Source organism: Pipra filicauda, unplaced genomic scaffold (genome assembly GCF_003945595.2).
Source record: "Pipra filicauda isolate LSUMZ 115617 unplaced genomic scaffold, ASM394559v2 scaffold172_size1731463_pilon, whole genome shotgun sequence".
In the NCBI taxonomy this organism is placed as follows: domain Eukaryota; kingdom Metazoa; phylum Chordata; class Aves; order Passeriformes; family Pipridae; genus Pipra; species Pipra filicauda.
The window spans coordinates 430,512-446,159 of record NW_024104240.1 but is presented as its reverse complement, the minus strand read 5'-3'; the positions used below and the strand labels follow the sequence as shown (position 1 = coordinate 446,159).

General features: G+C 58.4%; 1 protein-coding gene across 3 annotated transcripts; it reads left to right on the top strand.

The window, feature by feature from the left end:
• Positions 1-422: 422 nt before the first annotated feature.
• PTPN7 (protein tyrosine phosphatase non-receptor type 7) lies at positions 423-13,347 on the top strand. 3 transcript variants are annotated; one of them, XM_027728841.2, is made up of 10 exons: positions 423-754; positions 5,613-5,840; positions 6,202-6,385; positions 6,821-6,905; positions 7,523-7,599; positions 9,487-9,624; positions 10,440-10,550; positions 11,127-11,284; positions 12,158-12,271; positions 12,802-13,347. In XM_027728841.2, the coding sequence occupies exons 2-10, from the start codon at positions 5,710-5,712 to the stop codon at positions 12,893-12,895; spliced, it is 1,092 nt and encodes a 363-aa protein (XP_027584642.1). In that variant the 5' UTR covers positions 423-754; positions 5,613-5,709; the 3' UTR covers positions 12,896-13,347. The 3 variants fall into 3 exon arrangements, with proteins under 3 accessions (XP_027584642.1, XP_039235647.1, XP_027584641.2); XM_039379713.1 differs by lacking the exon at positions 423-754 and adding an exon at positions 4,189-4,240; XM_027728840.2 differs by lacking the exon at positions 423-754 and having other exon boundaries at positions 5,146-5,840.
• Positions 13,348-15,648: the final 2,301 nt, after the last annotated feature.

Sequence of the window (15,648 nt, the reverse complement as noted above, 5' to 3'; positions counted from 1 at the left end):
CCAGCAGTTAAGCAAGAAATCCAGGTGTTAAACCCTCCTCCTGGTTCTCCTTGAGGAGAGGGCAGAAGCACAGGGGCTGGCAGGATCAGCGGCGATGCCTTGGCAAGACAACCAGCAGTTGCTTAATTGCTCCCAGCCCGAGCCAGGCAGGAGCAGGAGCGAACGCTGCACAGACTGTCATCAGCCACGGGGAGAAAGGTCACACACCGGCTGCCTCTGACTCGGTGCCCGGGATCAGCTCCACGCCGGTGGGATGCCCGAGGGTCCAGGCTCGCCTGCGGCGCTGCCCTGCGGGCTCTGAGCTCCCGCCAGCACGGGCTGCGCCCGGAGGACGCTTCTGCCGGGGCTGTCCTTGGGAATGCGCTCCCGTGGAGGACTCCGGAATAGCGAGACGCTGTTCTCCGGAAAAGCAATCTGCGGAGGTGCTTCCCTCAGCTCCGGGTCCTCGCTGTCCCCGGGCCGGCGCGGCGGAGTCCCCGGCAAAGGTGCCGTACCTGGGCTGTTCACACCCCCACGGCCGGCTCTGCGGGATGCTCCGGGTGACTGCACCGTCCTCCTCACGCCTGCCGGGAGCTGATCGCCCCGTTTGCACAGAGTCTGCTCAGTCCCGAGGCAGCTGCTTCACCTTCAAGCCTGTGAGCGATGTTTAGGCGGTGGAGGAGATGGGCTCATTTCCAAAAGCCTGCAGGACGTCCTGAGTCCCAGCCGTGTCAGCGGAAGCAGGACCAGCCCTTCCTGAGTGCCGGACCCAAAGGTGATGGGGGCCTGGCGGGACAAGGCAATCCCAGGGAGTGAGGCTGTGGGGCAGCATCTGTGCTTTGGGTGCCAGTTTGGTGCCTGCCTGGGCTGAGGTGACTTTGGGGCTACATTGCTGTTTGGAGAGGATGAGGAGAAGGTGTGTGAATCCAGGGAAGGAGGCTGGGTGGGGAGGCCCATGCTCAGGAGGTCGGGGGGCAGAAATGGGCATAAGGACTGGCTAGGGAAGTGGGAAGAACCGCTCCCAGTCTGGAGCTAGAAGGTGCCCTTCGCACAAGGGGAACTGGCTCTGAGATCATGGCCAGAGGTGCAAGATGATCCCATGGAAGTGGAGTTGTAAAATGCAAGTGTACAACAGCAAGTACCAGCCAGGGCTAAATACAGATTTTCCTTCCCAGAGCACCAACTCTGTAGGGTCCCCATGTGTTGCTGAAAGTAAACCCACAGCCATACCTCAGGGCCTCCGAGGCTCTGGCACAGACCTCTCCAGTCCCTACATCCCAACAGAAAATACTAATGCACAAGTGTTCATGGACACAGGACACAGGGGATCCCAAGCCTGGCACATCCCTGGTTGGGTCAGGGTGCATGGCTGGTGTGGTAACAGCTGGGACCCTTCCCCCAGTGTCTGCCCCTCCATCACCAAGCTTTTCTGTCCCAGCACCACTCTGGACATCATCATAACCCCTGTCATCCCACTGTCACCAAGGTCGGAGCAGAGAGGAGAGATGGGGAAGAAGGGATGTTCCTGTTCTGGGTCCTGACCCTCCTTCCCGACAAGACAAGGGAGGCAGGAAGGTGAGGGGCACAGCTGTGACCTTATGGGACCCTCCTCCTCAGAGCCATTTCCTTCAGTGTTGCTTCCCCCCATCCCCTCCTGGGCTTTGCCCTCTGGGGATTGTCAGGTTCCTCTTTGCCCAGGGCAGATTGCAATGGGGGTGGCTGCCCTGGTGTCCTGGTCCTGTCCTTACAGCAAACTGTCCCTGGGTTGGGATCTGCCCCCAGACTGGACACCCTCTCCCCTCAAAGCCCAGTCATTCCTAGCCCCAGCAGTCCCTGCTTGTAGGATCCAGCAGCTCCTCCTCTGCACCCCAGGCCAGCCTGATGCAGCTGGTGCAGAGCTGTTGATATGACATGGGATGAGTGTGGCTGCACATGAAAAGCACAGTCCCTTGCCTTGCACCACTGGCCAGAGCAGCTCCCAGCTCTTTGCTCCCCGCTGTACCCCCCTGAGGATCCAGCCGGGTCCCTCTGGAGGAGCCAGCTGGCAGCATCATGTTCCAAGCTGGTGCTCAGAGGTGGTCAGGAGTGATGTGCCCAAAAGTGCTTTTGTGTGTGTGTGTGTGAGTGTGGGCACGTCTGGGACTTCACTGCTCGAGGTATCTGCCCGCCCTCCACCTGCTCGGGTGGACACCGATGAGTGACCAGGGACATTCCTGCACGTGTGGATGTGCATCTGCTGTGTGCAGCCTGGGGGTGCAGGGGCCATTCCCAGGGGGGCAGCAGACACGTGGCTGGGTGCAACAAGGTGCAGGGAGCAGGCTGTTGTTTCAGGAGTGGGCACTGAAAGCTGAAAAGTGCCCTGGGTCAAGTAGTGTGTTCTGGGCCCATCTGCTCCTGGTCTCTCTCACATCCAGTCTATCTCCCCCATCTCACGCCTCTTTTCCCACCAGCACCTTGTCTTTCAAGGGTCTCCACCAGTCTGTGTCCCATTCCATGCTCTCCCCTCAAATGCACCTCCTCAGACTGCTGGTGCTTCAGCAGAGGGGAGGAAGAGGAGCTGTGCTGGTGGATGGGAGCACACTGGGTTCCACTCGTGCACCATCAGAGGCATGCAGGGGTCAAAAAATCCCAGCAGTGCAGACTTTTCTGTCCCTGGGACCCTGGGCCATGGCACATCCCTGTACCACATCCCTCCTGCGTTCCCCCCATCCTGGGTCTTGGGTAGAAGGTGGCACTGCCAGCGTCTCCCAGGGTTGCCCAGGGAAGACGTTCTGGCACCTTAGCACCCCCCTGCACACCCGCTCCTGCAAACACACAGCTGTGCACAGGCAGGCAGCTCTCCAGCTCAGTGACCAGCAGTGCTGGCACCACACATCCCAGGGACGGGACAGTGGCCGCAAGGAGCTGGGCTGGAGCTGGCCCAGGATGGAGGTGGCCCAGGCTGGGAGCTCCCCAGGGCAGAGCGGGAGGGGAAAGGTGTTTGGGATGTGGTGTCCATGGGGGATGGGGGGGTTTGGGATGTGGTGTCCATGGTATCTGGGGGTTGTTTGGGATGTGGTGTCCATGGTGTCCGGGGTTGTTTGGGATGTGGTGTCCATGGTGTCTGGGGGGTGTTTGGGATGTGGTGTCCATGGTATCTGGGGGTTTCTTGGGATGTGGTGTCCATGGGAGCTGGGGGTGGTTTGGGATGTGGTGTCCATGGTGTCTGGGGGGTGTTTGGGATGTGGTGTCCATGGTGTCTGGGGGGTGTTTGGGATGTGGTGTCCATGGGAGCTGGGGGATGCAGTGGGAGCTGCTGCAGCACAGCAGGGTGGGGGCTGAGGAGGAAGGAAGCAGCAGTGTCTGAGCAGAGTCCGGGCAAGAGCAAACAGGAAGAGCGATGGGGATGTGGCAGGAAGGATGTGCAGTGCCATAAGGGCAGACCTGTCCTACCTGAGCCAGACTCTCCAGGGACCTTCCTCCCCAAATACATCCCCTGCCCTGCCCTGCTGGAGAGGGGGAGCCCATATGTCTTCCCCTGAGGTGCCCAGGGATGGTCGCGGGTGCAGAGAGGTGCTGGGTCCCCACATGGACACGGGTTGGGGGATGGTGGGGTGACACCAGGAGCACACTGCACATGGCCAGGCATTGAGGGTAAGAGGCACTGAGCGAGCCCTGGCTCATCCCGCAGTGGGATTGGGAACAGCTGGGGCACAGCCTGGGCAAAGGGATATGGGCAGGAGAGCAGGGATGGGAGGACTCATCCTGGCTTCCTGCAGGAGAGGAGGTGGGGTCTGGTGCCCCCAGAATAGCACCACTGCACCACGTGGAGCATCCCACCTCAACCTCTGCCAGCGGCCTCCTGTGGCCAGGTCCTGCCTGTCGCTCCATGCCCCCTGGGTGGCACCAGTGCTGGCCATGGCTTGTCCCAGAGAGCACTGAGCACACCCCACCAGCCCCACCGGCGATGCCCGTGGAGGCACCCCAGGGGTTTGGGGGAGGTCAGGCTGTGCCCGGAGACGCAGGATGCAGGACGGGGGTTCGCCGGTGGGGAGCAGGGCTGGGTCTGCAGGCGGCCCAGCGGAGCCGAGCTGCAGAGATGTGGCCGGTATGTGTGTGGGCGGCAGGCAGGGTGGGGGAGAAGGAGGGAGAGGAAGCAGCAGAGGCAGCAGCTCCTTTGATAAGCAGCTTCCTGAACACTTTAAACCGTGGTGTGAGACCGAGACGCGCGGTGCCCGCGGGCCTGTGCCGGGACCGACGAGCCCACAGCGCAGGGCAGCAGGTAGGCAGCCCCCCAGCCCACCCCTGCCGCCCACTGGAGACGAGACCCCCAATGGGCAGTGCCGGGCCCCGGTGCCCAGGGGTGGTGGGCATGTGCTTGCAGCCAGGCAGCCCCAGGCAGGGCTGGGATGCTGGACAGGGTGATAGGAGCACCTCCCTGCAGGTACTGGCAGCTGGGGCTCTTCCTAGGGTGCCTCTCTGCCAGCCAGGGGCTTGGCCAGGGCATCTCCCAGGTGTTTCCTGGCTGGAGCACAAGGGAAAGCTGCTGGGGTGGGAGCCTGGGCTGTCTCTGGTCAGGGTCTCTCCTGGTGCTGCAGTTCCTGCTCATGCCCTGCCTGTCTGGGGAACACGGGACACACTGAATGGGGCACAGGGCACAGGGCATGGGGCTGGTGTGCGTGGCAGTGGTGGCACTGCCACCCCCAGAAATGACACTGGGCAGCAGGGATTCTTGGAGAACATCTCCTGCCCTAGCTGTGTTCCCAACCACCATGTGGACCCGGCTCTCCACAAGACCTCCCTGAGCAGATGGGCCAACAGGGATCCCACTCTTTGCCCACCAAGAGCTCTGATTCTACATCATTCCCTGTCTCCTCATGGAGGGAGCTGGGGATGAGAAGGAGCCTTAGGATCCCAGTGTGCTGCATGCACTATGAGGAGCTGTTCTCAGAGGTGAACCAGCATCACCCACAAGTCCCCAGTCCTGTATCGCTGGGGCTGGTGATGGAGGAGCCCTGGCACCTCCCCTGGCTGGGCTGCCCCATCACCTCTTGCTCAACCACCCAGATAAAGCAGTTTCCTCTTGACGGTTGCTGAGACCTGCAGGATGGAGGAGGCTGTCCCAGGTCATCCCTCCCTCGCCAGAGTCATGAGGCTGTTGAGGGAGCCTGGTCTGTGTCTCCCTGCAGCAGGAGCTGGCCAGGCTCCCTGCAGTGGCTACAGCCCACCTCGTGTCACCTGCTGAACACTGCTGGGCTCATGTGTTCCAGCTCTCCCACTTCCCACTGTTTCCCCAGGCTGAAGCAGGCATGGCAGGGAAGGGCTGGAAACATAGGGCAGCATGTGCTTCCCATGGAGGTGGAGAGCATCTGGGGCTTCCAACACAGAGTGGGTGTCCTGCCCTCGGGGGAAGCAGGTGGTCCTTGGTGCCATGCCCAGGGTCACAAGTGGTGTCTGTTGGGTTGCAGTGCTGCAGCATCCCGGAGGGTGAACGTGCTGGGAGCTCTCCCTCTGCCATCCACCTGGATACAGAAGCTGGAGGTCCTGATTCCAGGACAACTGAGAACTGAAAACCCATCTCTTGCTTGCAGACCATCTGTTGGGGAGTCCACCCAGCCTCATTGTATGTCTCAGATCTGCCTTTTCTTTTCCAGCCTCTTCTCCTCTGATGGCTCTGTGATTCCCCAAAAGCTGAGGGCCCACCGTGACCCACCCTGTGCTTCAGGACGAGGGCTCTGTGGCTGCTGCAGCATGGTCCAAGCCTGCTTGGTGTGCTCCAGAGTTCATAAGGGCAGCCTGGCAGCCCAGGCAGCTGCGGCAGACATGGACAAGCGGGACAAGCCCAGTCCCTCTGCCAAGAAGCACGTGCGTCTCCAAGAGAGGTGAGTGTGGCTCAGCCCTCATGGGGATACCCACAGCACTGCTCATCCCCAGGGCTCCCCCAGACTTCCCTCCTTACAGCCCTCCACCTGCCAGCACGTGCAGGTGCCAGGTCTGAAGGTGGAGGCGGCCGTGACCCCCCACCCAGCCCAGGATAAATCTCGACACCACCTTCCAGGGGCTTCCCAGCCAAAAGGCAAAATGATCAGCTCAGGTTCCTTGTTTCTCAGTCCTCCCATCTACTGGGGTTTCTGCCTGGCTTTTGTTCAGTGTGGGGTGGTTTTAACTGATGATATGGTGGGACGGGCTCTCCTTCTGTCCTTGGGTGGCAGTGGGTCAGCCAGGGACCCCTTTGCCTTGCAGGAGGGGCTCCAACGTGTCACTGGTGCTAGACATGAGCTCTCTGGGGAGCGTGGAGCCCATCCAGCCCGTCTGCACACCACGGGACATCACGCTGAAGTTCCTGAGGACATCCAGCCACGTGCTGAGGAGACAGGAGCTCCAACAGCATGCCCAGTGCCTGGCACAGCTCCAGGAGGAGTTTTTGGTGCGACACTTCCCTCTTCCTCCTCAACACAGGGGTGGCAGGGGCTGGTGATGGTGGCACAGACAGGGGTGGACAACTCTGAGGGAGGTTCTGACCCCAGCTGTGCCTCACAGCCCTGGTGGTGGGGCAGGCAGAGTGGGCAAGCAGAGGGCAAGGGTGCCCAAGGTACCACCCTCTCCCTGGTGCACACACATCCTTGGGGTCCCCGGGGTCCTGCCCTCCCATGACAAGCTCTTTTCCCAAGGTGGCCTCTCTGGAAAAAGTCCCACATCATCTGGGGTAAGGACAGGGCTCATCCAAAGAACTGGCATCTCTGGTGATGCCAGTGGGTCCCTGGGCCAGCTGTGCACTTCTGAGGGACCAGCTCTGCCACCACCAGGGTACACAAGTGGCAGCAATGAGCCTTTCCTCACGCCTGTTCTCTTTCCCCTGCAGAAAATCCCACCCAACTTTGTGAATCCAGAGGAGCTGGAGATCCCTGGACGTGCCTTCAAGGACAGATACAAAACCATCCTCCCCAGTACGTGCCACTGCATCCCTTTGCCTCCCATTTGCCCATCTTTGTTTGCTCATGGGAGAGGGATGACTTGGAGCAGCCCTGGCATGGGGGTGGGCGTGCCTGGGTGCTCTTGGTGTTCCTGCTGTGTTTGTTCCTACCTCCCATGTAGCAGGAGCTGGGTGTTGCAGGGGGTGCACACAGTGCTAGGGGGTGGTACATGGGGAGCTACTCCCTGGGATGTCCTGCCTACAGTGCAGGATAGCCCAGCCTGGGTTGCACTGCCACCCTGCAGTCTTACATGTCCCAAGGGCATGCCCCTAGGGATGTAAAGGCTGAGGATGTCGTGGAAGGACTCGTCTGGGCTCTAGTCAGGCACTGTGGGAATGTCCTGGGGGGGTCGTGCCCGGCAGGTGAACTAACCCATGTGCTCACTGTGGTACGTGCAGGTTTGGGCACATACCTGGGCTGTGCCTTGCCAGGGCAGTGAGGGTGAAGTGGGGCGAGTATGGGCCTGAGGGAGGGTGCAAACAGCTCTCAGTATGGCGCGGAGTGGGAGGACTCAGCCTGCAGTCCCTGAGGCTGAGACAGGGAGGATGAGTAGGGTCAGTCCCTGGGGTAATACCTGCCATGTCTTCCAGATCCTGAGAGCCGGGTCTGCCTCCGGAGGGCGGGGAAGCAGGAGGAGGACAGCTACATAAATGCCAACTACATCACGGTGGGTGTTCTGCCTGGGCAGAGCGTGGGCGGGCTCCCAGGTCCTGCAGCCCATGGCTCAGGGCAGTCTGCAGGTGTCACACTGTCACCCACTGCCCTGGGCCTGCCCTGGGGCAGCAGTTTTAACTTGCCACCCCTTTTGGAGCTGGAGAGATGCAGCTCTGCCCGAGCAGGGCAGACACGCTGCTCCTTTTGCTGGGAGAGGTTCATGAGGGGGCTGCTCTCAGCTCTCCCTCGACAGGCTGCTTTGCAAGGGCTCCTCCATCTCCTCCTCACGCACTGGCCCACTGTCTGGCAAGGCCATGGGAGGCAAGCTATGCCAGTAGAGCATGGCAGCTCAGAGATCCTCAACCCTCACACATCCAGGGATTTCTCTCTACTCAGGGGGTTTGTTACTATTTCCTAAGAGGAAAGCTTAATGAAGGTGGGGTTTGTTACAATTTCCCAAGAGGAAAGCTTAATGAAGGTGGGGCATGGCTTATTTTTGGCACCTGATTGGGTCCCTTTCCAGAGACTGAGAAATCCCCAGACCCAAGGGTGTTACTTAGACAACCTGATTTTGATATCCATCCCTGTGCAAACCCTTCCAGGCTGCAGCCTCACTTGTGCTGAACCACATATCACCCTTAAATGTGATCTTGTGTCAGCCAAGTGCCAGGTGCCTGGAGGGCAGGCTTCTTTCTGAGCAATTCATCTCACTTTGGCATTCTTCCCTTGGGACTGGCCAGGGTGCTGGGAAGCAGAGGTGGGGCCACAGACACTGTGAGTGCATGGCAGCAAGGGAAAGTGGGACTTGGAAAAATAGCCCACAAAAAGTGCCCTCTGGGGTGATGGACAGACCCTTGATCACATCAGCCCCACCTGGGATTGATGCTTTCCCTGCTGATGGTGTTCCATGAAATGTTTCTGAGTGTGAGATTTTAGGTCTTTTAATGCCTAGTAGTGCAGGTAAGGCAGTCATCAACAACTGTCTTATAAAGTTAGCCCTGAACTTTAGTGATTAGATTAAATTCCCTGGGGAGATGCACCATACACACACACCTTAAGCGGGGCTTAAGGGCAGTACACAAATGCAGATAAGCAAATGAACTTATACATCGATTCTTCAGAGGACAGTCCTTAACAATTTTAAACTGAGATCTCTTTTGACAAAGCTGTACAGCTTTACAGCTCTGCCTGGAGTGCTGTGTCCTCGCTTTTCCAAAAGCTGGGGTGCTTGGGGGTGCCTCCCCCAGCATCTCTGTGGCATCCTCAGCTGGGTCCCAGACTCCTTGATGTGTTGCCAAATGGAATGTCCAGCTGGGAGCTGGAGTAACTTGTTACTGACCCTGGGAGAGAGATCTCCTACACCTCTGCTTGTACATCGAGCTCCTGCCAGCTGCTGCTGCACACTGTCCAGGGCCGGGGGGTGAAGCAGGAGATGAGCAGGACTCGGAGCTTTTAGATATCTTTAGTAATTTTATGCTGGGGGAGGAAGTGGCAGTGGAGGTAGAGAACTCTTGGAGCTGTGAAACTGGGACTCTTGCTTGTCCTTGTGGAAATGCCCACAGTGAGGAGTGCAGGTCCCTGCGAGGGCTCTGCCTTGCCAAGGCATCCACCACGCTGGCTGTCCTCACCAGGGGTGCTTGCAGGAGCTTGGGTGCACAAGGCCAGCTCCGTGGACTTGCTCGTGGATGGTGGGACCAGCAGGATGGTGAGGATGCCTGGTATGCCCTCATCAGGTCTGCAAAAGCATTTCAAGGACAGGTTTAGTAGGAAATAATGTGTGTGGCTCAGGCTTTCACCTGTAGAGGCAGAAAAGGCCCGTAAGGGTTGGAGAGGTCTGGAGACAGGCCCCCCCTCCCCTCGGGGTCCCCCCAGCTTCCCTGATGGACCGCGTGCTCGGCAGGGCTACGCGGGGCGGCCCCGGGAGTACATCGCCACGCAGGGACCCATGCTGCACACCGTGACCGACTTCTGGGAGATGGTGTGGCAGGAGGAGGCACCCCTGATCGTCATGATCACCGAGCTCCAGGAGCGCAAGGAGGTACCAGCGCCCCTCCCAGGCCCGGGCACCGCCCCCAACCAGGGCCACAGGGTGGGGTGGGGTAATGGCAACAGCGAAGGGTTGTGCGAGAGCAAGCGTGGGGTCTGTGCACCCGCTTGCTGTGCTTTGGTCTCCGAGGGTTCCCTGATGGATCAGGTGGAGGAGGAGGGTCCCAGGGCTGCAGCCCTGGTTCCACGAAGCAAAGCTTCTCTCCCTCACATGGCCTCGTGTTCTGGGCATGCTTTGCCAGCTGGATTAGAGGCTAAAGGGATTAGAGCAACCCCTGGGCAGGGGGCAGAAGCAGCAGGCAGCAGTGCCCCTCTGGCCCCCCACAGCTCTCCCCTGGGCTAGGAGCTCTCAGCCAGGAGATTAAGCTGGGGTGGGAGCCTGCAGTGCTGTGCCTTTGCTGGGAACCCTGGCTCGCCATCCAAGCAGCACCAGCCTGGGGGAACTGAGAACTGAAAACTCACTCTCTCTTTCATGGCCATGTCCTTGCTCCCTTCTCTCCTGACTGACAGCCTCCCTGTGCCCTGGGTCCTGCTGGGCCTGGAAGCTAAGAGGGGCTGGGGAGAGCTATGCAGCCCTGGGGTCTGAAAGCCAGGGCAGGCATGGGAGTGGCTGAAGGGCAGCAGATGCAGGGAGAGGGATCTATCCCTTCTTTGCTTCCCCTCTGTATCACTCCACATCCACCTTCCCCACTCCCCCACGTCCCCCCAGGTGATGCCCCTTCCCAAGAGCACTGAGCCAAGCACAGCTCAGACATCCAGCAGGTGCCTTGAGCATCTCACAGCCACAAAACCTGACTTGTCCTCCAGAAATGTGTCCACTACTGGCCTGAGAAGGAAGGCACCTACGGCCCCTTCACCGTGCGCGTGCAGGGGGTGAGCGAGGGCGCGGAGTACGTGGTCCGGGACCTCTGCATCCAGGTGGGTTCCAGCCCCACCCTGGGGTTAGAGGGGCAGTGCAGCGGGGCCCAGCTGTGCCCCTAACACCCCTGGGGATCTGTAGTGAGATGGCAATGCTGTGTGATAGGAAAGAGGGGGGTTCATGGTTCTCAGGAGCCCCCTGCCAGAGGAGAGGTCTGCAGAGCTCCTGCCTGGGGGGGCTGGGAGGGAGCAGGACCCAGCCCTGGGGTGTGGAGGAGAGGGGGTCAGCTGGGCAGAGTGGTGCTACCAGCCCACTGTGTTGTTGGGCTCTGCCCCATGGGCTCCCCATGGTCACCCTGGGCTGACACTAGCCTAAAGGATCTTGTTTGCTTTGTCTGGACTCTGGGGACAGTATTGGGACACTCTGCATCTGCTCCCATCTTCTGGGACGGGACACGTCCCATTTTCCCTGGCCCAGGGGTCTCTCCCGGGTGTCTGGCAGAGGCTCTAAGAGGGATTTGGGAGGAGAGCAGCTGAGGTGGGTACAGGCTGCTTGGCTTCTGCTTGAGCTGGACTATGCTTTCATTTGGCCAGTGCTCCCACATCCTGATTTCTCTTTCTTCTGTGCTGAAAAAGCTTGAAGGAGAATGTCGGGAGGTCAAACACATCCTCTTCCCTTCCTGGCCGGACCAGCAAACACCCGAGTCAGCCAAGCCTCTGCTGCACCTGGTGTCCAAGGTGGAGGAGACTCTGCAGACTGCAGCCAGCCCAGGGCCCATCGTGGTGCACTGCAGGTAAGAGCTTGCACCTCACCTGATCCCTGTCTGTGCTTCACTTTGGAGTCAGCCTGCCCGAGAAAAGCCCACGTGTGAATGCTCATGTGCTGGTCCTGTGCAGAAATCCCAGGACACAGCAACCCCACAGCAGAGTTGTCAACCAGCAGGCCCTGTCCTGGCAGCAGGATGGAGGCATTAGCCTGGCACATCCTGCACCTGGGTCCATGGACAGCAGGCTGCAGGAGAAGTCTGCAGCCGGGACCCAGCCCCATGGTACATCCACAGCTCTGGCTCTGGAAGACCCTGCTTGACCCCTGGGTGATCCCTTCCAACCTGACCCATTCTGTGACTCTGTGATTCCTGCTCACTCTGCCACTGAGCATGGCCTGTAGCTTGGTTGTGGAGCTGTGTTTCAGGGCAGCCCTCCTGCAGGAGGTGGCCTCTGCCTATTTTCTCCCCCTGCTAAGTGAATTTGGGGACAGCAGAGCAGAGCACCTGATTGTCCCTGTGGAACACACTCATCATGTGCTGCTGCAGGCTGGGTGCTAACTGCTGAGTGCTGAAGTCAGAGCCCAGCTGGGAGGGGAAGGGGCTGCAGAGCCCCCTGCACAGTGCAGGGACAGGGCATGGGCTGGTTTTGTGCTTCCAGAGCAGCCTCAGCCATGCTGTGCAACACAGCAAGACCCCCTTGCCATTGGCAGAGTGACCCCAGCCCATGCCTTTTGGTGCCTGGCTAAGGATGTTGGTCTGGCAGCTGGGACTGGGGCCCCAGCATCCCTCTAGGAAGAAATCACGGCAGCAAACCAATCCAGGAGTGCATCCAGCTCAGGCAGATTGAGGTCCATGCAGTGGATGCTGTCGGTGCTCAGCACAGCTCTGTCTGTCCTGCAGCGCAGGCATCGGCCGCACAGGCTGCTTCATCGCCACCAGGATGGGGTGCCAGCAGCTGAAGGACAAGGGGGAGGTGGATATCCTGGGAATCGTGTGCCATCTCCGCATAGACAGGTGGGTGCTCAGAGCAGGAGGCTCCTTGGAGGGTCCTGCTGGGTGCCAAGCCTGGGAGGAGGGATGTGGGAGGGGCGTGGGCATGGGCATCCCGAGGGGGCACGGGGACTATTTTTGGTGGAAACCAGAAGGGTTGCTGGAGGATGCAGATGTGTGGAAAGCAAACAATTCCCAGTGCCAGGCTGGTTCTGCTGAGATCTGACCTGAGGATATGAGGGACAGGAGAGGGGCTCTGAATCTGGCAGCCATCTGCTCCTTCCCTTCCAGCTCAACCATTAAATCCAGAAACTCTGTCTGGCCACTTTTCAAGAAGTACTGGTAAATACTAGAGCCAAATCAGTTTCTAATCTCATTTTGAACAGCCCAGCAATGCTTCTGAGCCCCCGTACTCTTTGGGCAGCTCTGGTGCCTGTTTCAGAGGCATCTAAACATGGTTGGTGATGCAGGAATATTGTGCCCCAGGAGCAGAGGGCTGGGAACGGGGTTCTGGGTTTGGTTAAGTGTCAGTGGGCCCTGCCTTTCCCTTGCAGAGGTGGGATGATCCAGACGAGTGAGCAGTACCAGTTCCTCCATCACACTCTAGCTCTCTACGCTTCCCAGCTGCCAGAGGCTGGAGGCCACTAGCACAGGGCTCCCACCAGGCTTCTAGCTCCCCACTCCAACCTCTCCTGCACCAGCCTCGGGGACACCTCCACCAAAACCTCTCCTGATGCTGCCAGGCCACAGAAAAGCAGCACAAACATCCCTCGGGATGAGCACAGCTGAGGAAACCCACGGGGACTGTGGCCTTGGACCCTGGGGACGAGCAAGGTGTGGTGGGTTCACGTGAGGGGTGCACTGGGTGCTCGAGGTGGCTGTTGCTGCTGCCTCGAGGCAGATTTCACCCGTGGAAAGAAGCTTTGGCTTTTGAGAGGTGCAAGATCCTGAACCAGAAGAGCAAGCTGTGCAGAGGAACTGCATGCCTGGGGAGCGCCGGGAGCGCAGTTTGCCTTTTACCTGCACAGAGGTGTTCACTCTGTTAGATGCAGCGCTGGTAGAATTACCCTGAAATAAATGGAGCCTCTGTCCTGGCTGTGCATCGTCTGTGAACAGGGCTGGGCTTGCTCCAAACACACACCATGAGGCTCTTCTTGCTAAAGACACACCTTGATGGGTTAGTACAACAGGTGCACAGTCAGCTACCGTTGTTCCATGGCTTGTTTTTCTCTCCACCTTCAGCCAACACCTTCTCAACTGCCCTAAAGTAGAATCATGGAATCATTAAGGCTGGAAAAGACCTCCAAGATCATCAAATCCAACCTTTTACTGAATCCCATTGTGCCCACTAAACTATCACGAAGTGCCATGTTCAGTCATTTCTTGAACACCTCCAGGGATGGTGACTCCACCACCACCCTGGGCAACCCGTGCCAGTGCCTGACCACCCTTCCAGGGAAGAAATTATCCTTAATATCCTTAATATTTTCCCTAATATCCGAACCTCCCCTCTCCCAAGCAGGGGAGATTCCCAACTGCATCTGCAGTTTGCAAGTGATTCCCAATTGCCTTCCCTGGAGAGGTGAGTCTCCAACAGCATCCGTGGACTCCAAGTAATCACTAATCAAGCCATCACCTAAAAAGGAGACATTGCAGGGTACATTTTGACATTTCCAGGGCAGCACTGGGGTCCCAGGAGGTCAGGGAGGCCCTGTGAGAGCAGCTGCAGAAAGTGGAACCCAACAGAGGATGAGGCCCACCCAGCAGCAGAGGGATGGGTGGGAGCACCAGGGACACTGTGGGACATGACATGTGTTTGTGCTGGTCCTCAGTAGCCCAGGGGTTAAACTCTGAACAGGGAACAGGAGGATAAGCCACCCATCACCCATCACAGCCCGACCATTCAGTGTCCTTAAGGAACTTGATTGGGCAACCACATCAAAACCTCCTGGGAATGTCAAACATGCTCTTGTCTGGAGAGGCCCTGGAGCCTCGCACGAGACTCTGCCCAGTCCCAAACTCCTAGCATGGAGACCATGGGGTGACAATGGGGGACAGAGCTGCAGGGGTGCAGCCTTGGGGAGTGGATCTGGTGTGTGCATCTCCACGTGGGCCACCACAGCTCCCCTGCAAGGAGCAGAGCTTGGGACCCTGGTTCAAAGCAGTGGGAAACAGCCAGATGTCCCCAAACCTGTCAGGGCTGCTGTGAGACCCTCCTCTTGCCGGGGATAAGGTAAATAGGGTGGGTGGAGCAGGGATAGTGCATGAAAAGGGTCAATGTTGCTCATTTTCTTGTGTCTCTCCTAGCATGGGGATAGTCTGGCCCAGCTGTCATCTCTGCTGTGAGGGGTGGGTTTGGTTTGAGCACTGGATGGGCAGTTTCTGTACCAGGGACTGCAGGAACACCCCTGCTATCCATGGGCAATCTCTGCTAACAACTCCAGTGCTACAGGAATGCTGGGGGGGGAAGCCCCAAACTGGTGTAGAGACATTCCCTGGGCTGGAATGTTAAACAAAAATCTGTTTTCCCCCTGTATTCATGAGGCCCCACCTCAAATCCTGTGTGCAGTTTTGGGCCCCTCATGACAGAAAGACATTGTGGTGCTGGAGCATGTCCAGAGAAGGAATGGAAGGGGATCTTCTCGCTCTCTGCAACTCCCTGACAGGAGGGTGGAGGCAGGTGGGAGTCAGGCTCTGCTCCCAGGGAATGAGGGACAGGACAAGAGGAAGTGGCCTCAATTTGCAGCAGGGGAGGTTCAGGTTGGATATTGGGAAAATTTCTTCCCTGAAAGGGCAGTCAGGCAGTGGCCCAGGCTGCCCAGGGCAGTGGTAGAGTCACCATTCCTGGAGGATGGTGACTTAGGGACATGGTTTACTGGTGACCACAGCAATGCTGGGGTAACAGCTGGACTCGATGATCTTAAAGGTCTTTTCCAACTTGAACGATTCTGTGATTCTATGAAAAAAAATATCCTAAATCAGAAATTACATGCAAGAACTGGAGGACAAAGAATTTTTCACTGGTATGAGGAGGAGCTATGATGGGGTAATTACAGAAAGCAATGATATTCCTGCTTCCTCAGGCCTCCCTTTGAGAGCATGGGGATCCTAAGCACGCTGCAGCAGCTCCGAAAGCAAAATGGTTTCTGCCTCCAAAAACAAAGGCAGCTTCCCAGTGACTTGCAGCACATGGTGGAAACTCCCTCCCACCATTACTTGTCAGGGGTTGAGATACTCCATATGAGTTGAATCCAACCCCATCTCAGTTTCCCTATTTTCTGTGCATACATGTTTGTCTCAGGCAGCTTTAGCAGTGGATTCAGTATCCTTGTCTCTGGTGGGAGCATAAGCACATGGGCTCTCCCCAGCCACTGCTGGAATAAAGCGTCCAGCGTAAGGGA

Excerpts from the sequence above, each read along its gene's own strand:
- PTPN7 (XM_027728840.2), top strand. The coding sequence starts at position 5,218 with ATGTGTTCCAGCTCTCCCACTTCCCACTGTTTCCCCAGGCTGAAGCAG. Across the intron at positions 6,906-7,522 it reads ATACAAAACCATCCTCCCCA|ATCCTGAGAGCCGGGTCTGC; the intron begins GTACGTGCCACT and ends CATGTCTTCCAG. Across the intron at positions 10,551-11,126 it reads TCCGGGACCTCTGCATCCAG|CTTGAAGGAGAATGTCGGGA; the intron begins GTGGGTTCCAGC and ends GTGCTGAAAAAG.